This window comes from Empidonax traillii, unplaced genomic scaffold, assembly GCF_003031625.1.
Source record: "Empidonax traillii isolate 1590-97213 ecotype Southwest subspecies unplaced genomic scaffold, ASM303162v1 scaffold90:size2128546, whole genome shotgun sequence".
Lineage (NCBI taxonomy): Eukaryota > Metazoa > Chordata > Aves > Passeriformes > Tyrannidae > Empidonax > Empidonax traillii.
This window is the reverse complement of record NW_020955283.1, coordinates 493,493-517,736: the sequence shown is the minus strand read 5'-3', so window position 1 is coordinate 517,736 and position 24,244 is coordinate 493,493. Positions and strand designations below refer to the sequence as shown.

Below are 24,244 nucleotides of genomic sequence, written 5' to 3'. Positions count from 1 at the left end.
GAACACGAGGCTTTGCTGCAGAACCCGTTTTCTTCACCTCAGTTTTCCCTTGGCTGTGACGTGTCAAAATGTTTACAGACTGTGATAGTGCAGACTTGCAGCATGGTTTTGTGGGACATCTCTTGCATGGCCATCCACTCCTGTGAAGGAGTTGCTGCTTAATAATGATTCCTAGCAATACTGGTATTTTAAGGAAAAAAATTGCCTGCCTCATGGACTATGCAAGACTTAATTCTTTGTAAAAATGCATAGCACGGTTGCATGGTCATCTCTTAACTCATACACTCATTTCCTTCTTATAAGGTGGATGTATTTGTGTGTTTATTTTTATTGTTTTTTATCATAGCCCTGACAGGGACTTTGCTGTTGAGATGTTATATCTTCACATATTTTAAATTTTACAGGGACAAATGCATCGAGCACCATTAAAAATGGAGGACCTTTTCCACGAGCTTGTCCAAAGTGTAATATTCATTTCAATCTTATGGATCCCCTAAAAAATCATATGAAGGTAAAATATTTTGGGGCTGGGAAAGATTAGAACAAGCTCATGTGGGCTTCTGTTTGGTTGTACATGTGTGCCATATTTTGATACGAAGATCATTTAGCTTCTGTCTGGGATCAACCAGAGACAAATGCTCAAAGTCTTGCAGTCTGGAGAGGAAGACTGGAGTAGGGAACTCTAAATCCTGCTCCTTTTTGCCTCATTTTTCCAATGCAATGAAGGTAAGTGTCTATAATAGACAGCCAGATGACCCACATGTGTGTTAGGTCACTACTGACACAAAGATGACAGTGTAAACTCACCTTTTTATCTTGATGTGTCACTTGAAACATCAAGATAAAAATATGTGATACTTGACAGATAAAAAAATTTAAGCTGAGTGGAAGAATTTAATTTGTAGTTCATATTTAAACGCTGTGAGAAACAAAACTTTTAGAAACTGAGCATCACTATGTTGGATTATTAAACTACTTGTTTCTGGAAACACTGTTTCCTCAAAAATATTTATTATCATTTGTCAAAGATCTGTGCAATTCTCAGGCATACGTATTCCATTTCAGGGGGCAGATAAATGGCTTTGCACTCTATATACAATGTGAATATCCCCCACAAAAGAGCATGAACTACTGTGTAATAGAAATCTGTGAGGATCTGAGTTACTGTTACCACAGATGGTTCTGATTTACAGGGTCATGATACCCTGAATGGTAGTTGCTGTTCTCTTCAGCTCTGAAAGACAATTAAGAAATGTAGATAAGTGGGAAAAAAAACCCAAAGGTTTTATTTTTTTGTAATCATTATTTGTACAGAATAGCTTTTGCACTGAGTACGTCAGTGGAATGAAAGAACCATTGAAGAAGTGTGTGTACTTGGTATTATTTAGTTAAATTTTTAGTTGAACTATATGAAATAAATATACTGAGTTACATTTCCTTGGTAGGAAATTAACTAACTCCTTACTAGTAGGCTTACAGAAAGTAGTCCTGCACAATAAAAACCATTATTCAGCAGGAGAAGAATCTGTCCTCTGAAACATTCTGATTTTGTTCAGTGTTGGTAACTTCATAGTACCTTCTTTATAAAGTTCTTCAGACATTTTAAGTGTTAAGTTTCATAGTATCTCCATTTTGCCAAGCATTCCTTATGTATACTTTGACACAGAGAAGCTTGAACAATGTGTATTGTGTGACTGAGAATCTCTGAATTTTTTAGTAATGCTAGAAAGAACTTTGGCAGGTTTCAACATATGTTCTCCACTAAGAAATAAAAGGTAGAACTTTACATTAAGTTCTCAATAAATTTATGCTTATCAGCAAAATACTTGCATAAAAACTGCTTTTCTCTTGTTAATGAAGTAGAAATTTTTCTCATGAGCAAGGTAGCACTAGTGTTCTGGGTTTTTATTGACTTTGTCTTATATGAACCTATGAGAATCATCCTTTTCCAGTTTTTAATGTGTAGTGGTTTATTACTTGAACACTACATAAAGAGCAATTATAGTTTAAAATCATATGAAAATATGGCTAAGGCTGGTGTATCAGAGAACTGAGCTTTGCATCTAAGCCTGGTGAGTGCCTTCAGATTTTAAAATGCTGTTGTCATTGATGCAGTTTGGTAAGAGAGACTGACACCTTTGTCTCTTTCTGTCTCTTCTCCTCCCTGTTTGCCTCCAGTATTGTTGTCCAGATATGGTAAATAACTTTTTCCCAGCAACGATCAAAACAGAATGTTTGAGCACAACAAGTAAGATTGCTGAATCTGAGAAAGGAAAATTGATTATGTTAGTTAATGACTTTTATTATGGGAAGGATGAAGGTGACACCCAGCAGGTGCAACAGGAGCAGAAGACTCATACGACATTTAAGTGCATCAGTTGTCTCAAAGTTCTTAAAAATAACATAAGGTATTTGAACTCACTTCCTTAATTGTTTTTTAATCACAGCCCATAGCAGTTTCATGTGTTAAAAATTTGTGCCTCTGCAATAGAGTTCTCTTCTTTCTGAAGACTGATAAAACTGGATGACTGAAAAGAAACCGAATTAATTTTTTACTTTGCATGTGTGGCCATAACTTGGAACTTTTTACAGATTAGAGTACAAATTTTAGTGGTGCCTAACATAAACATGGAGATTTAATGAGAGCAGTTGTAGGACTTTGGGGTTAGAAGGGGCAACACAAAGCATTTTACAATTTGCCATCTGGATTGATGGTGATACCGGCGGATGCGAGTGTTAATTCCCTCCAGGGATGCACGGTGACTAATAGTCTGTGGTTTACTTATGTAACATCTGTTATTTTGATGGAATAATTTTACTTCCAAATGCTGAAAAAAAAACTTCAGTAAGCTGTTTTAGCAGGTAGACAAGTTTGTGTCATCGTTCCTTTGGAAGTTAAGGTCACTGAACTTTTTTTGCATGCATTCTTCAAAGGAAGCTGAAGTAGCAGAATGTAAAGCTGAAAAATGGACTATTGCTTCAAAGGGCACAGTCTGCAAGTTCAAATGAACAGGTTTATGCTAACATTAGACCATATTATTGAACAAAACACAAGTTCTGTGTAATTAAAATGATGAAATCTGCTATTAATCATTAAGTAGGCACTATTTTCTAATCAGCATTATATTGTAAGCTATTGGTGCTATGGTGCCTATGGGTTCCACAGCAAGTCATTAAAAACGTGTCATTAATTTCTTTAGAGTTGATTTTACATATTAATTTTTGCTGTAACTTTGTAGCTGTACTCCATACTTCTGTAACTTCTGAATTTTTATTCCAAGGTATATTTTGCGCTTTTAACTATTTCTAATGGACAAAATAAATACATGTACCTTTCCACTTTAAGTGTAAGTTTTTTGGACCTTAATTCAGAAAACCAAAAGTGATTCCTCATTCCTCAGTCCCCTGCTTCCTTTAAAAGATCTATGGTTGACCATAGCATTGCAATACTTGGCTGTTAAGGTAATATGCAGTAACAGTGCCAATTCCTTTTGTCTGGTTAGGTACCTGCATAGCTTCAATTGGCTTTTTTTTTTTAATTTCTTATTCCTTTTTTTTTAACTAGCTGCTTGCTATTAGAAACTTGAGCTCAAGAAACTGTTCTCCTTGCTCATTTGTTTCATCCAGTACCAAGGTCCACATTCCTTTTGTGAGTGTGACCTACATTTAAAAGCTCCTCTGGCTGTATGAGATGAAGCACATTGAAAATAGAAGAGTTTTGGAGGTTTATCAGTAGAGGCTCGTGCAGCAAACCTGTCCTCGTGCTGCTCCCCCAGTAAGGGTGACCTGCTGTGCTAGGATAGGTTCCTGACCAGCCAGGATAGGTTCCAACTCTAGGCAGGTGGACAAATTAATGAGGAAGAGGTGCTAATTTGAAGCAGTAACATACCAGTTTCTCCTACCCTTTTGACATGACCTGCACAGTGGCATTCTTTGATAACTGTCCTTCATAATTCAAGTTCAGTCCTAAATACTTTAGACAAAAAGGCTCCTGGAGCCCTGCCAGGCTTGAATGGGTGTGGTTTCACATAAAGCTGTCATGTCCAAGTTGCAGATGCATTCTTGCTACTTAATAGTTTTTAGCATAGCTGAAGTAATACTCGTTTCAAAATGTGGCTTTGAGACTGGTGATGGTGAATGAAGTGTCAACAGCTGACAGGTTGGGTTCTTGTTGTCTTAATTCCCTTTATTTCAAGGCAAAAATTCTGTCTGAGTAAACATGAAAAATGTAATAGATTGTTTTGTCTCAGAACATGTTTCACATATGTTGTACGTTCTTTAAAGTCAACATTTCTAGTCAGCTTTGCCCTTTCTCAGTAAAGTTCCTAAAGAATCCTGTACATCTTGCATGTGGTATGTCATGTATAGCAAATGTTAAAATGTTTGTTTTTGCACCTGTTCACTGTAATTTAAAGGTTTATGAACCATATGAAACATCACCTAGAGCTCGAGAAGCAGAGCAATGAAAGTTGGGAAAGCCACACCACCTGCCAGCACTGTTACCGGCAGTTCCCCACCCCGTTCCAGCTGCAGTGCCACATTGAGAGCACACACACGCCTTACGAGTCATCCAGTAAGTTGGATCAGAGCCCACTGAGTTTTTCCTAAGCCACAATTTTTAGGAATTTTCTGACTTTTACTTCTCTGGTTTGTAAGTTCAGAATAAAGCTGTTGTACTTAACGAACAGTAATCTTGAGATTTAATGTAGGAGCTGAGCACTCATGCAGTTGGTTTTTTTAGGCCAGTGTGTGTAAAAGCTTTTTGGTTTTTTTCCTTTTTTTTTTTTTTTTTCCCTTTTTTTTTTTTTTTTTTTTTTTTTTTTTTTTTTTTTTTTTTTTTTTTTTTTTTTTTAAATTGAAAGCTTTACTACCAGAACTCGTGCTGTTTATGACTCTTGCCCTCTTGGCTTTCTGAAACTGTACAGGGAATTTCTTCTAAAGAGTAGAATAATGTTAGATTGCTTTACCTTTAGAAATATATACAGTTCACATATACATATGTGTCACAACTTACCTATTTATGACCCCAATCAAATTTTGACTTTTTATCTTGTTTTTCACTTTTTCTAGCCATTTGTAAAATCTGTGAACTGTCCTTTGAAACAGAGCAAGTTCTTTTGCAACATATGAAGGACAATCACAAGCCAGGTGAAATGCCATATGTTTGCCAGGTACCTAAGTGACCGTTTCCTATTTAGATTACACCACCCTCCTGTCTTCCCTGTCAAAAAACTTTTGACAAAAAACTCAACCTTTTTATTTTAGGTGTGCAGCTACAGATCCTCAGCTTTTTCAGATGTAGAAACGCATTTTAGAACAGTTCACGAAAACACAAAACATTTGCTATGCCCATTTTGCCTCAAAGTAATTAAAATTGGAGCACCATATATGCATCATTACATGAGGCATCAGGTAAGCAGATAATTTCAATCCTTAATGCTAGAAAATATGCTAAATAAATGTAAGGAATCTCCCTTTGAAAAATGAACCTCAACTGATTTGTATGATTGTTACATTTGTATGATTTGTATGATTGTCATGTTCTCGTGTGGCAGCATCTCCCTATTTAAAAAAAAAAATCTTTGAATATCCTGAAAAGAATCTTTTTGCTATTTGGGTTCTTTATTACATTATAATGATGTGTTCTGCTGTTCTTGGGGTTACTAGCAAACCTTTCACTAGTTAAATAAAGAGAAAGATAATGAAGGACTGTGTCTTCTTGTAACTGGAGTCCAATTCCTCCTCCTCTTACTAATCATGCTGCCTTGCTTTTTCAAGCATTTAAATATCCTCTCTAATTCCTACTCAGTGTCTTGTCTTTGTACAGGATTAAAAGTTTGTTCAGCTGAAGTTTTAAAAAGAGGATGAGCATTGCTTGAGACAAGCTGGTGCCAGGGATTTGTTTATCATGCCATCCGTGCTGACTCTAGATTGTCTTTTATTTCTCAAAGAAAAAGGGAGTGTACCGCTGCACTAAGTGCAGGCTGCAGTTTTTAACGTGCAAAGAGAAAATGGATCACAAGACTCAGCATCACCGAACGTTTAGGAAACCCAAACAGCTAGAGGGCTTGCCTCCTGGGACAAAGGTGAGTGTCCATACAGGAGAATTTGAGGGGACAAAGAAATAAAAAACATCTTGGCAGAGGAAAGGCTGGAATAGAAAGAAGTGCTTTTCTCTTTTCTTTAACAAAACCGAGTGTTTGGGATTGTTTTTGGGTTGTTTTTTTTCCCTCACCTCCAAAACTAAAACTCTAAAAAATACTCCTGTTGCAAGAACTACCAGGCACAACTTACGGTTTCTTCTTGGTGATTCCTGGCGTTGCTTTTTGTCCCATTGTTCCATACATGTATTTGGCAGAGGTCCAGTTAGAGCTGCAACTTTCTTGAGCTGTTGCCTGCCATTTCTCCTTTCTTGTGCTAGGAGATGCTTCTGCATCATTTCTAGTGAAAGATTTTTGACCTGTGGAAAGGTGTTGGCAAAAAATGTGAGACCTGCTTCTCCATAGGCAATATGTGCTCACAGCTGAGTTCCCCACGTCTTCTTAGCTTCAGCATTTGAAGGGGTTGGGGGAAAACTTGGGTCCCCTCAGTACACTTAGGCCATCTTTAAATCATTCTTTGATTTCCTAAGAAGAAACTACTTAAGACTAGGATTTTCTTGTAGATTTTGAGAGTTTTTCCTGCAGTGTTTTAATGAGATGTTGAAATAGATGTCCTTTCAGTTGCAAGGAAGAAGAAAATTTACATTTTGATCAGCTCTTCATAGTTCATTTGCTGTAGAGGCAGGAAGGGGAAAATGACTGCAGTTGATGTTGATTGTGTTGCTTGGCAGAATGAATGTGAAGCACTGATTCTGTACTCTGTGACAAAGCCTCAATTTTCTGAAGATTTCAGAGCGTTCCTGATGTAGCAAAAGCTTAGGTTACATTAAAATGTTGGGTTTAGACCTTTGCTGGATGCACATGATGAGTCTGAGGAGCCTGGGAACAGGGTTAGAAGATGAGTGTGGGCAAGTACAATTGGGAGTGAAAACCAAATTTAAGGGCAAGACAGGGGAGTTTTGATAATGCCAGAGGAGAGGTCAGAAGCCAGAATTAGTTCTTGGCGTTCTAGGATGAGGAGCAAAAATACCTGAAGGAGGTAGAGTGCCTAATCCTGAGGCAGCAAGACACAGGAGTTTTGTTAAATCCAGGCACTGATGGGATTGCTTGGGATTCTTCTTAGAGGGCTCATTGGCCTGACCCTTCTGCTACATTTTTTTTGTTTAAAGAAAGCAGGATGTAGCCAGTTGCAGGTCTGAAAAGAAAGCAGTGTGTTTTTGTCAAGGCTGTTTCCACCAAAATGAGCTTTTTAAGCATCCAGGAGGCTATGGAGGTTACCTCCAGTCCAAAAATATTCTCAATGTTTTGTGTTTCTCAAAGTAATCTTTACTCAGCAGAGTTTCTTATGCTGTGATTTGTGGTCTTAAGTGTATTAAGCTTTGACACAGATAGAAATGGGAACTTAAATCCAATTTTTTTTTTTATTTCATACTTGCAGGTGACTATTCGAGCATCTCTAGGATCTCATCAGTCAGGATCATCAGCTACATCTTCTGTCAGTACAAGCAGTTCCACGTTTCAGTTATCACCTAAAACTAAAGCCACAACCACTAAAAATCATAGCAAATCTAATTCAAATAAATCCAGAGGAAAATCAAAACAAACTACATCAAAGAAACAAAATGCATGGACCAACAGCAAAAAAAAAAAGGAAGTTACAAATATAACATTTCATCATTTAAGGTATCTTTATTAAATTTTTATTAAAATTATCTTTAAATATACTTTCAATATAAATTATCGTTTAATTGTCCTTTGATAACTTCCAGTACTGTAATACAGAACATCTGACACCTCGGGTGTGCAGAAAAAGCAGGTGCATAAACTTTCCACATACTGGCACTGGGATTATAATTCAGTGTCTTCATTCCCCAGTTTTAGTAGGGGCAGATGACTTTGTTATGGAAACTTCTCTATGCTACATTTAGAATTTTTCTCTGCTCAGAGCCATAGACTCTTAAAATACTGACTCATTAGGCAGATTGATGTTTAAAAGTGACCTGTGAAGGGGAATACATCTGCCTGGGTGTTCTCTGGAAGTTTTCTTATGGAGTACTTGTTAGTTAAAAGATTAAATCCTGTCTGTCCTAGGAGATAACTTATTTTGGGGACCTAATAAAAAAATAATCAAGAAAGTAAGGCAGCATTCTCCCAGTAGCTTGTTTTTCTCTTTGCAGTTTCGGGGGGTTTGCTATCCTTATGTTAATAATTTCGTGGGTGTTTCATGGCCAGAATATAATTTCACTGGCTAAGATAAGTTAGCAGTTTTCTTTGTCAAAGGTGTTGCTGACTTTCCCTTTTAAAGTGTGTAGCTTTAGGAGACATCTAAAAACAGCCAGGAAAATTGGGGAAGAGCAGGATTACATTCTTGCTTTGTAGATATTTCAAAGCTTGTGGGGAATATTGGAGTGTGCAAGTTTTGTGTGCAAGTGTAAGCTCTAAGTATTTAGGTGGTACTTTTTTAAGTACCTCGTTTTTCCCTAATATAGACAAGCTTGAAGCAAAAAGTTTGAAATAGTTTGTCATCCCACAGTGTTGCTCTTCACTGTTAACTCTTCCGTGTCCCTGTCAGGTGTCGCTCGGGGCATCACAAGTGCATTGAGTGTTACTCAGAAGTCAAGGATTTCGCCAGCCATTTCCCTGCCTACGTCCACTGCAGTTTGTGCAGATACGGCACCAGCTGTAGCAAGGCCTATGTGAACCACATGATGAAGTAAGAACTCGGCACAGTTTTGACTGGCTTAGCAAATACTCCCTAAATTCATGTAAGATGGGGCTAAGTGTTGGTTTGCTGAGTTTGGAACTGGCGCATCAGAATGGCAGGGATCTGCGTAAGGTTGGATTTTTTGCTTTGTGATGAAGGCCTAAACCCCATGTTCTTGTTTTGCCTTAAAAATGCAGTGGTTCAGGCAGTGTTTTGTCTTTGCTTCAGAGTTTCTGTGGGATCTTCTATAATCACTTCAGGCTGAGTTAGGAAAAATGACTGATTATTGTGCATTCTCCAGGTTTCAGATTGAAGGCTCCTCTGATTTTACAAGTGCTGAATGCATACAGAGCACAACTATTGCTAGTGAAATCTGTGCTCAGATGCAAAGGATGTCTCAAATAGCATACTCAAGTGGATACTTTTTGCTTCTATAACTTCTGGTCATCCACAGAAATAACATCTCATTTTGCAGGAGCTTTATCACTGATGGTGCAGCAGCGTAGGGTATTGGTGATGACAGCTGTAAAAAAGCCTGTTAAGAAAACAAATGCATTAGTTTTCAGAGCCATAGAATTCAACTATGGAATAATTAGACACAGACCACATAGCATTGACAGTAAAACAAAGTTTTGAAAACCTTCTTGTTAATCCTGTGCCCTGAACAAGCCAAGTGTATTGTGGAAAAATCCTGAATGCAGCTGTCTTCCTAAAGACATGTGTGTATAAAACTCCTTGGCATTTGTGAGTGCTTGATTTCTTGGATCTGTGACCTAAGTCATACTGATTTCAGTGCTCATCTAAGTCCTAGGCTGCAACATTTACATGCTTTAATGCATATAATCTATTGTTTGAGATCTCAAAAAGCTAAGATTATTGTGTTTAATGCCAGTGGTACGAGAAAAAGTTTACTTTGGAAGGGGAAAGAGAATTCTAAGGCAAACTGTTCCTGTTGTGGCCGCTGTCCTGGGTGTTTGGTCAAATTCAACTATGCATTAAAAATAACCAGTCTTTTGTCCCTTGTGCTCTTCTGCTTCCATCCTGTGCAGCAGCTATCCCAGCTCTTGGTGAGTGTAGGGAAGAAGGGATGGTGAGGAGGAAATCTGGAGGGTGTTTCTGCAGTAGCAGCCCCTGTGCTGAGCTGCCTGACTGTGATTTACTGGGGAGAGAACAGTGTTGGCACATACCTGACCTGCATAAGGGACAACTTCCAAGTTGTCTAAAAACTGCATTTCCCATGTAGGGCCATCTCTTTAGGAAGCGCAAGTTTGGCAAAGCTTCACTTTTTTGTGGTGCACTCTGTGGCTGCAGCTATGGCTCTTCAGGAGCTAAACTGCTGATGGAAGCAGTAACTGTTCTTGCAGGACTGTGCCAATAAAATTAAACCTTTCCTCTCCCAAACTCATTGCTTACTCGAGAGACATTGTTTTAAACTAGAGCTGAGATTCACAAGCCTGGAAGCTTTAGGGATGTAATGTTTAGGAATCATGCAGGGCAGTAAATCAGCCTTCTGTTTTCGTGCCTTGCCATAAGCAAATTGCAGGACCGTGGGTAGTGTAGGGGATATGAGGAGTGATGTGTTCAAGCAAACCAGTTGAAGTGGTAATGTTGTCATGTATTTAGTTTTCACAGTGCTCGTCCCAGTAAAAGATTTTGGATCTATAAGAAGCAATCAGAAGATCTACGGTAATGCAGCTTTTTTCAGTTACAGATCATTGTGTGTTTACTTCCTGATGTTCATTGATAATTGAGATTAGAGGCTCTTGGAATTTCTAGGTTTCCACAATTGAGAAAGATCAGAGAAAATAAAAGTTCCCATAGCAGTGTTCTGGTCAGTGACAAATATGTACTGTTTGTCAACATTATTATTTTTTTCTTAACTCTGAGAAGTTTTTAATAGTATTTCTATTTCTTTATTTTTCCATTATTCATAAGATGCAAAATGGGGAGGGGGTGAGGGAAAATAAAAAACTACCATATAAACAGAACTCATCAAAACAGAGAAACTCATGCTTTACAGATAAATTTCTGTCTAAAGTCATGTTCTTTGTACTACATCCAGCATGGAGATGCCCTGGTCATTGGTGGGGATTTCCTGATACTAGTTGCAGTAGAAAAAGTAAGAATATGTTTTTATGTGAATAATCAAGTTGAATGAATTTTTTTTATGGTCTGTCCAGTTGCTGTAAGTTAAGAAAACTGTTTTGACAGCCACATTGTATTTATACTTCCTTTTTGTTTTTTCTTTTCCAGAGGCTTGACTGTGGTGTGTCTTAACTGTGATTTCCTGGCTGATGTTTCTGGCTTAGATAGCATGGCCACACATCTGAGTGAGAGCCACACTCATACTTGTCAAGTTATTATAGAGAAAGGTGAGTACATACAGTCTCTTTTTTATATAGTATAGGAATACTTGATGTGGATGTGTCTGTTATTGCAGTCCTGGTTTTAGTTGCATTATTTCTGTGTACTTGGATTTGACAATGAGTACTTCTGTATTTCCACATTTTAAAATAATTGTAATTAAATCCTTTGTTTTTATTTTCAGTTTCTGTAGATATCCCAACTGCTGCACAAGTATCTGAGTAAGTTTTATTTTACTGCTTAATGTTTTTTTTCTATTAATTTAGAGATAGATGGCCAAAGTTTACTCTCTGAACTTGGGTTTCTTTTGAATTTCATAGAATTTGAAATGCATGGATGAACTCAGGCCTTTACTTTACTAGTGCTTTTTGCTCTTACCATGTCCACACTTACAAAGAAGGAAGAGATAAAAGGATTACCTCTTGCAGCCAAAATCAAAACCAGCTTTTTGTTCAGTTTGGAGAGGCATAAATAATTCTTGAAGTGTTGGAACTTCTCAATCCTGACCTCTGAGTCTAGACACAGTGAGACTGTTTCTGCAGTTTACTTCAATATTAGCTTTATTAAATGAGCATTTTGTGTTCTTTATGTAATACTAATACAAATACCAAAAGAAATGTCCTTTACTGAAGGAGGACAAATTCAGTCTTAATATTTTATAAAGATTTAGAAATTATTTTCAAAATTGCGTTCTTTATATGACAAAAGTATACTGATTTGTATTAACTTTTTAAATTCTGACTTTCAAAGAAAAATTAGTATTAATTAGTCAGAATTTCTTAAGGATTTGAAAAAGAACCTGCAGTATTGTGGGGATCATGTTATGGGGGGAGGGGGGGTTAAACCTTGGAAAAATCAGATGTGCCAAGTCATCCCTAATTATTCTGGAGCAGTTTCCAAAGCTTTACAATGTAGTTTGTGTCTGCTTATGCCTTAATTGAAAGTTCAGAGTTCTGTCAGTTAAATCAAGCATTCATGTTTTCTTCAACCCATTTCAGAACATAGAAATAAAAATGTCAATTCCACTGCAAAGAAAGATATTTCAAAAGATGGAAGAAAATGGTTTAAGCCTTAGTGAGTCCATCTAGCTTATGGCAGGATTCTAAAAGGGGTTTAGATAGTCTCAAGCATGGTGAGAACTCTTCCAACAGAGCGAGAAGTTCTTAGGCCTCTAAGTATAAATCAGCTTTCACTGAGTATTGGAAATATCCCAAATAGATTAGTAGTATTTTCTTCTTAATTTCCATAAAGTGGCTAGTAAGAGTTTAAGTCCTTTAATAGTTTAGCTTCCAGTGAAACTCAAAGTGTAGAGCTATGATGGCTGTGAAGACTTTAACTCTTCTACTTGGAGATGGCATTAGGTGTTTGGGATTAATACTGGCTGAAATAGATGTAAGGAAAGGTTATAGATTGTTGAATGGTGGCTGAAGATGTCCAGCTGTGGTAGGCTGTTAGTACTGCAAAAGGATCTTTGTCTTGAATACCTTACAGAGATATATGGAAATATTTAAGAATTGTGGATATACAGTGTGTATCAGAAACAGATGGGTGAGCACCGAAAAGATTTGAAATAAAGTCAAGAATATGTGCAGGTTTGTTTCTGCAATCTGTTAGATTGGGACAGATGCAGATAGCCATTATTTTTGCAAACTCTAATCTTCACATAAGATTATTTACTGGTACTACATGAAGTGATATAAAATCTGTGATGGTGCTTTTGGAAACTGTCATGCTCACAGAACTGGTTAATTTCTGTAAATCTTGTCCTGTTCAATGTACTAATTCTCTGATACTTTGGACAAGAATATACCATTGCTAAACCCAAGAGCATGAGTGTTCCTGTGTGGCATATTTTTTAATTCATTATTTTCAGTACAGAGTACATATAAAAACATTCATCTTTTTGTGGGATGGTTCTTAACAGTACTCTGGGGTTTGCTTTGGAAGAAGAGGAACTTACAGACAGGATTCATAACTCTTGCTGTGTAGTTTCTCAGTGATCTGTGTTTCTTCCCATTCTTTGACCTATAATTCAGTGAGGTATGACTTGTTTATGGGGCTCTTCAGAATCGCTTCATCGTCTGAAACAATGACAGTTACAATCTTGAACACTTTTGGATCTTCTCTTGCAACTCTCAAATGGTATCTTTTGGTGTCTTTTATTATGTATCAGATGGTCTATATGTGTTGTAAAACTCATCTTTATTGCTAATGACCAGACATGTTCCATGAGCTCTGTTACTGAGACTCTCTTTGGACCAGAATCCTGCCATTAGTAATACAGATAATCTAGCTGGGGACGTTCCAGCAGAAATTGCTTTTTAAATTTTTACCTAAAATCACCTTGTTTATTTGGTGACCCACCTTGTGCTGAGGGAATAAGGCTTGATAACTATGCCAGTACTCTTCTAATGCTCAACTCTGCTTTGCGCAACATTAACATATTTTTAAATGAACTGACAGAAGACATTTTTGTTGCAGGGGATTTGAAAGTGAGCAGGTATCCTATACTGCCTTGGCTCACTGATACATCATTGTGGACCAGAAAATTGAACCCTGTCCAGCTTGGGATTATTTTGGTATGTAAGCAAACAAGGATCTGACCAGACCTTTTTGTTTTCCTTCATGCATTGAGGCTGTGGTGTTCTCTTCTTGCACCTTACAGACAACAGGTCTGGTCTTTTCTTCCAGTGTTGTAGTCTGGCAAAGGCCCTTCTGTGATGATGTTCTCTGCTTTGCAGCACCGACTGGCAGCTTTTTGGGGGCTGTACCTCTTTGAAGAGAGGCTTATCAGGAGTTTCACTCACATGGTGCAGTGTTTCTTTGCTGCTCGTTTGCAGTGTTTCTTCCCTGCTCCAGTCTATCAGTATCATCCCAAGCTGGAGCAGTGTGTAAATGGTGACGTATATGGGTTGACATCAAACCCCATTTTGTTCTGAACTTGATCCCAGCTTCTGAAACTAAAGGGATTTGTGATTCTTTTTGGGTGTTCACTAAAACATACAAGTCCTGGTCTATTTTAATATTCAAGTATTTGTCTGCTAGTGACTTTATGATGCATAGTGGCGAAATATGCTTTGGATGACTTCTGTGGCATGTAACTACATAAACCAGATCTTGGCCAAAGGAATTTATTAGCTGCTTTGCTCTCTGGTAGCTTCTTTTTGCTCCTAAATACTGTGGGAGGAAGAAAGCATGTAATGGAAATAGATACATTTATTGAGCCTTGATTCTGAGGGTGGAGCAGCTACAGTTCCAGTTCATTCTCACCTTGTTCTTTTGGTATCATCTCTCATCTTCAAGGATGCTCTACTCAAGCTGCTGAGACATCTGCTTTTGATTTCACTGCTTATGACTTCATCTTCAATTCTAGATTATCTATGGCAAGTTGATCCATCAGCAGGTTATCTGGATATGTGATGAGCTTTCCTTTTGCCATGATGAACATCTAACGTTCCTCCAAACTCAACCTCCTGCTTACAGCGGACATGTCTTGGTTGGATCTCTCATTTACTAGCCTCCAAGCAACCTAAGATATAAAGAGATAAAGCTACTCTTGCTCTGAGATCAGTCACCATGATAACCTCCTAGTTATGAGCCATTATTTTTGGTGAATGCAAGCTGTTCTTGATTTGCAGCATTTTCTACATAATCAAGTTTCCTGAGATTAATTCATTGTTACCGGTATTTTTGTGCTCTTCACTTTTAGTGCTCAAACAAGTCACAGTTTTGGTGATAGTGAGCTTCTGCAGCCATTGTGGTTTTGCTAAGAATGGCAAGGATCCTGTCATCCATTGTCTCTTATGCGTATTTTGTGATTCAGCATCTGCACGTTTACTCAGTACTGTGAAGCCTCATTCCTTTTGCTACTTTTTTTCCTTCTGACAGAAGCTGTGTTCCATCTTGAATGCTGCTGTTCAGCTTCAAGCATCACTTACCTACCACAGGTTTTTCTTGCAGGACTTATTTCTGTTTTGACACAGCAGCATTCAAACAAGCATAGTGGGTTTGTGTTTCCATTGTGAATGTGCTGTTGCATTTCAGAGGTAGTTGAATCTGTGGTGTTTCACTTTCATTCAGGTTTCCAGCAACAACAAAAATGGAATGTGTTTGCAGGTTTTTGTGGCTTTCAGAAGAATTCTCTCAGAATTTCCCAGAAATTACTCTGGATAGACACTTGGATTTGGAGTTACGTGAATTAAACATCTTTTGAATGCTCATTTTGAACATTATCCTGTGGTTCTTTTGCAGCTTTGCTACAGAAATTTAAGTTTCAGACTCCCATTTAAAACACTTGCAATCTACATACAGATTTGATAGCTCTGTGGAAGTAGTTCCTGTAGAATCAGTTGGCATTGTGGCATCCTGTTCCCATATGTGTGAGGATCTCGGAAAAGTTGGTCATGTGGAAAACTCATAACGTAAAACCGCCCCTAAACCATGCAAGTAAAACCTGCCTGAGTATTAAACCTGTCCTATGGTCCCAACCACCTACATGAATAATGCAACATGTTGGGCCACATCTGCAGGGGCAGAGCAGGAATGTGTGTGGGGTAACCAATTCAGCTTAGGGTCAGAGAATTACAACTTCATTTGTACCTTAACCTGTCTCTCTTCTGTTATTTTTAGGATGTTGAGAGTCACTGCTTGATTAGCCAATTATGCCTTAGCTGTTTTTTGGGAAACCTTTTCCACAAAGTAAATGTTTGTTTCTGTTATTCTGTTAAATGTAACTGTGAGCTTTGTGGGCAGTGACACTTCACTGCTCATGATACTAATAGGTTACTGTGTCCTGTCTTCATTGCTAACCCCATTTTACAGGTGAGAAACTGTATATAACATTAATAACATTAAATGACATTAATGTCACCATCTTTCCTTTCTCCTTCAGTTGTCAACAGTGTAAAACACCTTAGCATAGAAACAGCTTTTTCTTCTCTCTAGCTGTGCATTCAGGTGTACCTTTCCAGGAAATGCTCATACAGTCAGATACTTGGGGGAGAATTGTGCTTCAAGAATCATAAACTCTACTTAGAATTGCATCTTTCGAAGTACGGAATTTCTGTTAAAAGGTGGGATTGATTTTTTTTTAAAAAAGCAACCCCCGAAAAACCCAAACCCAGTGACCTGTCCATATATTTATAGTGCTGGGTATGGTTCAGTTGAGTGGCTGGAAGGTACCTTGAGCCACTTACATAACAAAAAGTTGTTTTCTAGAAATTCTTTGAGCTACAGTCATCTCAGAAAAGGTTACTTTTGGTTAGGGGTGCATAAAAAAGGAATGTTTGGCAAAGGATTCCAGTTGAGTTTATGCTGCTTATCCAACAAACCTTTGGTTGTAAGAAAGCAGGAGAGACTGATGGGAAACAGTTGCTCATGATTTGAGCTCCGTGTGTGTGCAAATATGTACAATTTTATTATGTAAATAACAGGGCAAGCAATAAGACGGGATTCCAGAAATGAGAATAATCCTGTCTGTACTTGAACTGCATTTTAGAGTCTAGTTTTTGTCACTGACTCCAGATCTCTTACATTACTTCTAGGTGACTCCTCATTTATCAATTAGTTTCAGATCAAACTGAATTTAGACTTCAAGGTGTCTATATTAACTTACCTTTTATTCTGAGTCTCTTTGGTTTTATGGCTAATCCATTCCATTGAGTATCTCAATCAAGCTCAGCTGCTACATTTTGGTAACTTGTTTTTTTAAAAGGATTGACAATTAAAGGGCATTTTTTTATAGTTCTTCACTAGCAGTTTATTTTTATGTAGAATAAAGAATCTGTGGACGGTTCTGAAGTGGTTTCAGAGTTGCTCAAAATTGTTGGACTTCCTGGAGACGGTCAAACTCTTTGCTTTATTTTTGTCATGTTCTCTCTGGCAGCACTGTAGCTTCACACATGTAATAAAGGACACGGCCTTTGTTGATGTTTGAGAACTCAGGGATTTAAATTTTCTTGTATCATAAAAGTGTGGGGAACATCACAAGGTGATAATTGTCTATGGTTTAATGTCCATTCATGCAATTTCTGCCAACTACAAATTAGAAGGAACTGCTTTCTAAAACCTCTAAAGAGAATTAAGGTTAAGAATATGCATTGGGAATCCAAGGTTTTGTCCTTGAATACACAATATCTATTCTATTTGTGTCCAAATTGTTCTGCTCTTTCAGGAGTGACTGTTTTTTGACAAAATGCTGTTTCCAGCATGTTTAAACTCTTGCCTAGAAATCATTAAAGCAGTGAAGCTAAGCTAAATGTTTGGGGTTGCATCATCTTTTACTGATGTTGCTACTCTGATTAAGTACTTCAGAGTATTTAAAGTCCCTGACCCAAAAACTGTGTTCTCATTTGATTTCCCCTGGTAATTTCTTACTGTTGTTACAGTGCTGTCATAGAAATACTATTTTAAAACTATCCTTTTTTTGTAGCTATTTTTTCCATCTATTGTTGCAAATTAAGATGTAATAATTAAAATAGTTATAAATTATTGTCTATGCTGCAGTTCAAGATGTTGGTTAGCTGCTAGAACATCAGTGTAAGAAGGTGCTCATGTTGTGCTGAAACTATGTGCTAAAACTCTTTAAAAGGTCTGGGTTTAGCACTGCTTTCTTGGATTTACAAAAATACGTGTAGTTGATATAGTGTACAGTTTTCATAAAATTTAAGTGGTAAAGCTTTTTTTTTTATGTCAAGTATTTTGTACCCTGTAGACAACCATTAAGACTAGCTGAGGTGGTGAATAATTTAATTTATGATTAATAACATTATTTAAGTATAACAAAGGCAGCACCATACTTCAGCAGATAAAATGTGCCTTTAATGCAGCATCAACAAAGAAGATACAGGCATAAGCAATTTTGAGGGGTTTGTTTAGTTTTTCTTTTTTTTTTTATAAGAAACCTTTGAAAGGTTAGATTTTATTAGAACTGATGACTTAACAAGGTTTTTTAGGAGACATACTTGCTATCTCTGCGATAACATTTTCTTAGAGAAACAGAGAAAATCAATTTTAGTGATGTTGTGATAAGCTGTTTAATTAATGAGAGTTTAAAAGTCAATAAATTTAAATAATTTATAGCTCATCTACTGTTGGTACCGGGCCTGTAAAGGTGTTTTGTGGGAAGTGTCTCCTCCAAACAGTGTTGGAGGTCAGGTGAGATGTTTTACAGCTGGCCCAAAGTAAACTGAGCTGTGGTTTGGGTGTTGGGGTTATGGCAGACAAATTAAAGAAGACTGAGCTTGTACTGTGGAATGCTTTTGTCTGGTCACTGTATGCACCTGATTTTGCATTTCAGATCTCAAATGCTTCAGTCATGGTTTCAAAGGCTTTTATGGTGAGCAGATCATTCCTCAGGTAAACCGCAGTGAGCATTGGAGTAAAAGTAATGCTGACCATCTGAAGGCTGTTGCTTCCTGGTTTTTATGAGGCAAGATAAGTGGAGTAGGTTACAAGTTTATCTTATAATTTCTGTACACGCACTAAAAAAATTATAGAATTCTCAAACGAAGTGCATTTAAGCTCAGAATGAATATCAACTTCAAAAATGGGGTTCAAATTACCAAATTGCTTTCAAATTACCAAATTGCTTTCTAACTCTAAGTCTCTCCATCCTTATCTCTATTTCACCCATACAGTATTTAAAACATTGCATCTGAATTCATTATCCACTAGGTTAAAGGCCAAAATCTGCATTAGACAGAAAGAAGCTGACTTGGAGGTGATGTCTTTTCTTCTCTCCACACCCAGTCTGACAAAGGCTGAACTTTGTAACTGGTGGGAAGATCAAGGCAGTTTTTTTTTCGACTGTACCTGTAGGGCTGGCTCATGGTGTTCAGAGGACGTGCCCAGTGCAACAACCCAGCTTTGCGTGTTTTCCTGCAGAAAGATGTGCCAGTGCTGGGGGCACTCTTGGAGCACCTGCCACACCAAAGATTGCCATTTACAGGCAGTCCATTCTGGCTGAGTTCCTTGCCAGCCTCCAAGGAAGGAACCATTTGCACTCCTTACGGATCATCATATTCAGGGAACCTGGAAATCAACAAAATACCATCTTTGGATTCTGATTTTATAGATTTTCTTCGGGGTCTTTTTGTAAGGAGTTGTCTTCCCATTGCCCTTCAGAAAGGGCAGTTGTATTACAGAAATCCCAGATGGTAAGAGAGAGGAAGAAGTCCTCAGACCTAGTAAAGACTTCCCTTGTAACTCTGACAGCTTTCCAAAATGCAAAGAGGTTGGTGAGGTTCTTTAACAGGAACAATGGTTTTGTAGAAATGAGAAGACTGTTCATTTTCATTCAGAAGTGTTAGGAAAGATTCTCAGACATACAAGGTAACAGTTTTTCCACAGATTCCATTGCCACTTCAGGTGCCTTTTCTCCTAGTTTTTCTTTTTTTATCCCATATTGTCCATATTGTCTTTCAGAGTCGCATTTTTTCCCCCCAGCAAAACTGTGTTCCATAGTATTGCCTTTCATTTAAAAAACAGAAGAGTGCAACATCCTCTCCCCCAAAAAATAAAACACCAATCCACACACCAGAGCTCTTCCAGTTGGAAAAACAGAGAACACGGAGAGGAAAAGCTCTGTGAAGTTTGCTGGCTGAGCTGACAGGGCTTTTTTTACACTGAAATTGTGTCAGAAAGAATTGAAATCTTACACATTTTTTGGCACATATTGTGGATAGACTTAGACTTCATATTAATCCAGATTCCACACCCTAACATGTATTATCCCTTTCACAACTGTTGGTGCAAATTTAACCTTTAAGAGCTCAGTCAAACCGCAATTGTGGTTATTTGTTATGTAGGAATTTATAGTGCCTTTAAAAAAATAAAGAGACAAACTGTTTTCAGAGTCTCTCTCTATATATGCTTTGTCACTTTTTATTCTACTCAGGTGCAGTGTGGGCCAAATAATTTGAAATTATCCTTTCACTTAACAATTGCTCAATAATTGAGATTAAATGGTTCAGGTATTAGAAGGTATCTCTGTCTTTACACTGTGGATTAGTAAACAGCCACTGTAATTCTAATTGAATATTTTGTACTACTTTCTCCTGTCCTTGTGTTCAAGTAGACAAAAATAATTTTAATATATAAAGCTGTTCAGTGTTTTCTGATTAAAACGTTGTTTAACACTGCTCTATGGACTTTGGGACAGACGTCTGGAGTATTGTAGCTTTAGCACCAGAGATTGTCAGTCCTCAAACTCTGTTCTGTGCTGCTGAACCCAGGCAGTTCTGTTGATACTGGCAGGTAATTAGTGCTCCAGGAGCAGACCCTGGAGCTCAGATGAAAGCTTGGAATGTGGTTCCAAGGTGTTCTTTTAGACCAGGGTGGTGTTCCCTGGACAGAAGGCTCGTGCTGTGCACGTGTGAGCTGTGTGGAATGGCCCTTGTTGGTTTGGACTCTTGAGGGCTCAGCTGCATCAGGAGCTGGAGCAGTCCTGGATCCACAGTTGGATCACAGCCTGCAGTTCATTTTCCTCAAAAAGAAGTATAATTTGCAGGCCCCGGTACTGGTTGGTAAATCAGACTAGTTATGTGGGAACAATCAAGGAATGTGTCTCAAAACCGTGGTGTTGTTTCACACTTAACTGTTAATGTAAATATACAGTGTAAATGTAACTGTAATACAGGTTTTGTTACCTGGAGAAATACTTTCTACAGACTGAAGGAAGAGGTGTTTGCACACACTTTGCAACTACTCTGTATGAAGGTGTGTAAATGTTACTGGTTTGTAGTTTCTTCTTTCTTGCTGTAGAATTTCCTTAGTATAAATGACTCACAGGAAGGTATCTTCTGCACAAGACGTGAACATGTATCTATATTTTTCTTTTTCCCTTCCCCACTGCTCCATCCCTTTCTGTCTTTTGCTAAAAAAAAAGTGAGAATAAAGGGCTGGCTTTGGATGAAGCTGGGATTTTGGTTACTAGAAGAGGAGGGAGATGGTGATCAATTTGTTTTATATGCTAAGGGCAGATTTGTGCTTGGAGGAGTTTCTTGGTGTGAATCTTGTGTGTGTGCACATATATGTGATCCATCTGGATTTGCAGTGTGGAACACTGCTCTTTGTGTGATAATGAGGCATTAGTCATCCCTTTATTTAAAGCTTTTCTTTTGTTTGCATCTCTGTGTTCAAAGCTTCCCACATAAAGCACAACACTGTGCTCTGCAATGACATATCACCCTCAAACTGCTTGTTGAACAACAGTAGCTAAAGGTCATGTGTGTGTGCACTGTTTCATAAGGATTTGACTGGATTTTCATATCACAACAATTCTCAATATTTACCTAGTATTTATAGGGCTCTGTATGGCTGAGGTGTTTCTCTGGAACAGATGAGGTAATTAGGAACAGTTACAGCATGATCAGATATGTCAGCCCCAGCTGATGGGGGCTTCTGAGCGTTGGCGTTTGTGCTGGAACTTAGTCTTGAGTTTTCCCTCAAATAATACATTTTTTCCACTTTTTTTCTAGAAGTTTGAGAGAGAAGATTTTAGATTAATTGTTTGTATATTCAAGAATGTCATATACTCTTTAGCTGGTCCACTAAATGGAAAAAACCCCAAACATTTCTGTTTGACTAAAGTAGCAAATATAGGTTGTAATTTGGTAAAGAGGTTGGCCTATCTTTTGATTAATTTCTTATTATGAGTGAAAAATCAATGTAACAGGATGAAAGTATTCTTATGACTACCTCAGTGAGCAGTAAGATTTCACCACTGAAGGATATCTCACAGCCAAATTGGAAATCTTCAATACTACTCTTTTGTCACTTTGCAGGGTACAACCATGTACTGCTTTATTTTGTTTGTCGCAAAAGTAACTTGTTTTGTTGTTTTGTTGGGTTTTTTTCAGCAAACAAGAGCATGACTCTTCAGATGAAACAAAAAAATGCAGTAGAAATCCAACTAAAACGGTTGCATCTGCTGAAAAGAACGAAGAAGACTCATCGCTGTCAAATACAGAAGATGTTCCTCGTTTTGAACTCCCTGGCAACAGCTCGAAGAAGTCTTTGCATGAGAAAAGAGCATGTTGTGCTTCAGATGACAATAACAAACAGTTAGATGAGAAACAAAAAGGTATTCATGATGGAAGTGAGTTGAAAAGGTGCCAAAGCTCAGGCGACGTTCTCCTGGGTGAGCAGACTAAAGTGCGGAGCTTGGATGAAAGCACCCTGTCAGCGATGAACGTGAGGGACCTGAAGCTGACCTTGGGGGAGGATGTGAGCTTTGAGCAGTTCTTCAGGAAGAGAGATGAACCTGAGTCTGTCAGTTCTGACATCAGTGAACAGGGCAGTATTCATTTGGAGCCTTTGACTCCATCAGAAGTACTGGAGCATGAAGCTACTGAGATCCTTCAGAAAGGTAATGTCACACCTTCGTCAAAGAAAGCGGGACAGCTCACGGAACAGACAGATGAGGTTTCTAAGGAAAGCAATCCCAACAGAATGGAGACAACTGCAAACCAGACAGATGAAAATGAAGCAAGATGAAATTGTGTCGACTTTATTGTTACAAACGGTGGTAGGAACACCACGGACCATTCCTGATGAGTGTGCTTATGGATGCTAAATATTAAAAAAAGGGGGGAGGGGGGAGAGGGAGGAGAGAAAGAGACACCAAAGGGAAGTTTTGCATATGGAGATAGCATGTATGTGTATGTGTGAATTAACTGAACTTACAGAAGGTAATATGTTCAAGTATACCTTCCTGTCTCTTGGATGTGATATATTATTAGATTGATATTTGAAAAGAGGTATAAATTCTAATTTTTTTATAGTTAACTAGCCCAGGATAAGGTGATTTGTTCGCCCAGAAAGTATTTTTTTAAATTCTTCAGTGTGAATATCATTGAACAGTAGAATTGAGTATAAACTTACTTCTGATGCTAAAGTGGAGCACACTTGTAATCAGGGCTGTTGGTCTGCTGATAATTTGGGTAAACATAAACCTTGGGACTTGGTGTCACATTCCTGTCTGTAAAAGCATGTAAACGGAATTATATGAATCTGTGCACCTCTGTACAGGTATAATCCTGCCAGGCTGTAAGCTTACCTTAATAAACTTTCAGTGAAAGTGGAATTATTACAATAAAAATATGTATTTGTGGGGTTTTCACTGTGCAGGCTGTGCAGAAATACCGAACATAGTTGTATAAAGTAGAACATAATGCTGGAAGTACTGTAGCTGTTAGGCTGTTACCATTGGTTTTATGATTCTTAGCCATAGACACATAGGAATGGTCTGTAAGTCACACCAAAGTATGGTTTTAATGTAAAAATGGTATTAAGCAAAAATAAGGAAACCCCCAAACTGGAAACACCCCCTGGTGTGTGTTCCGCCATTTTACAGCTGCTACTGACTAATTTACAGATAGGACACAAGGGCATAGAAGGTAGAATTGTACAGTTCAATTTCAGGCCTTTTTGTAGTCTAAGTTATGTACAGAAAGATGGCTGCTGGTTTTGATTTTTTTGGGATCTTTTTGTTTTGTTTTTTTCCTTTGATTTTAGTTTTTTTTTTTTTGTCTTCTCGTTAGCAGCAGGTATAGGAATGCATCTGATTAACGGTAGCTTGCTCTTAGGATTTCGTTGCTCCATCGGAAACATTCAGAATGTGCTTTTGACTTACACTTTTGTTTCTATGGATGCTAAATGTTTTGAACAGCTGTTAAAGCACTGCTGTAAATTATTACTTTTCGAGTAAATATTTGCAACAAAAATTTGTCTTTGTGCATAATTTTATGCTCAGCTTGAAACTTTGGCCATAGTTCTCCTCCCGTTTTTAAAAAAGGTTTAGTGGCAGTTCCCAAAAAAATATGTAACTTCAATATTGTGAATTTGAGGCATATGTTTGGTTGGGGTTTTTTTCTTGGTTCTTGTTTTGTTTATATAGAGTTAAATGAGCAAGTGCCTTTGCATAAACATATTTTTGTACCTGTGTATTGTGGTATGATGTGTTAACCTTTCCAGACTACCCAGATGTTTTCAGGCCCATCTGCCTGCAGCTGAAGTCTACTGTGTCCTCCTGAGTTAACTGGGCTCTGCTGCTAAATTGACATTGAGACACCAT

At 37.9% G+C, this 24,244-nt stretch overlaps 1 protein-coding gene across 4 annotated transcripts in view; it reads left to right on the top strand.

The window, feature by feature from the left end:
* The window catches only part of ZNF280D (zinc finger protein 280D), a 42,531-nt gene extending 18,637 nt beyond the window's left edge, over window positions 1–23,894 (top strand). For 3 of the 4 annotated variants that reach the window (XM_027881496.1, XM_027881495.1, XM_027881497.1), the window contains 12 exons: window positions 405–511; window positions 2,179–2,408; window positions 4,416–4,573; window positions 5,071–5,171; window positions 5,266–5,412; window positions 5,952–6,086; window positions 7,540–7,784; window positions 8,674–8,814; window positions 10,429–10,491; window positions 11,059–11,177; window positions 11,354–11,390; window positions 22,029–23,894. In XM_027881496.1, coding sequence (XP_027737297.1) covers window positions 405–511; window positions 2,179–2,408; window positions 4,416–4,573; window positions 5,071–5,171; window positions 5,266–5,412; window positions 5,952–6,086; window positions 7,540–7,784; window positions 8,674–8,814; window positions 10,429–10,491; window positions 11,059–11,177; window positions 11,354–11,390; window positions 22,029–22,665 — 2,120 coding nt within the window. In that variant the 3' untranslated portion in view covers window positions 22,666–23,894. Of the gene's footprint in view, window positions 1–404; window positions 512–2,178; window positions 2,409–4,415; window positions 4,574–5,070; window positions 5,172–5,265; window positions 5,413–5,951; window positions 6,087–7,539; window positions 7,785–8,673; window positions 8,815–10,428; window positions 10,492–11,058; window positions 11,178–11,353; window positions 11,391–13,650; window positions 13,749–22,028 lie in introns of all 4 variants that reach the window. The other variant, XR_003570985.1, reaches the window with a different exon arrangement.
* Window positions 23,895–24,244: the final 350 nt, after the last annotated feature.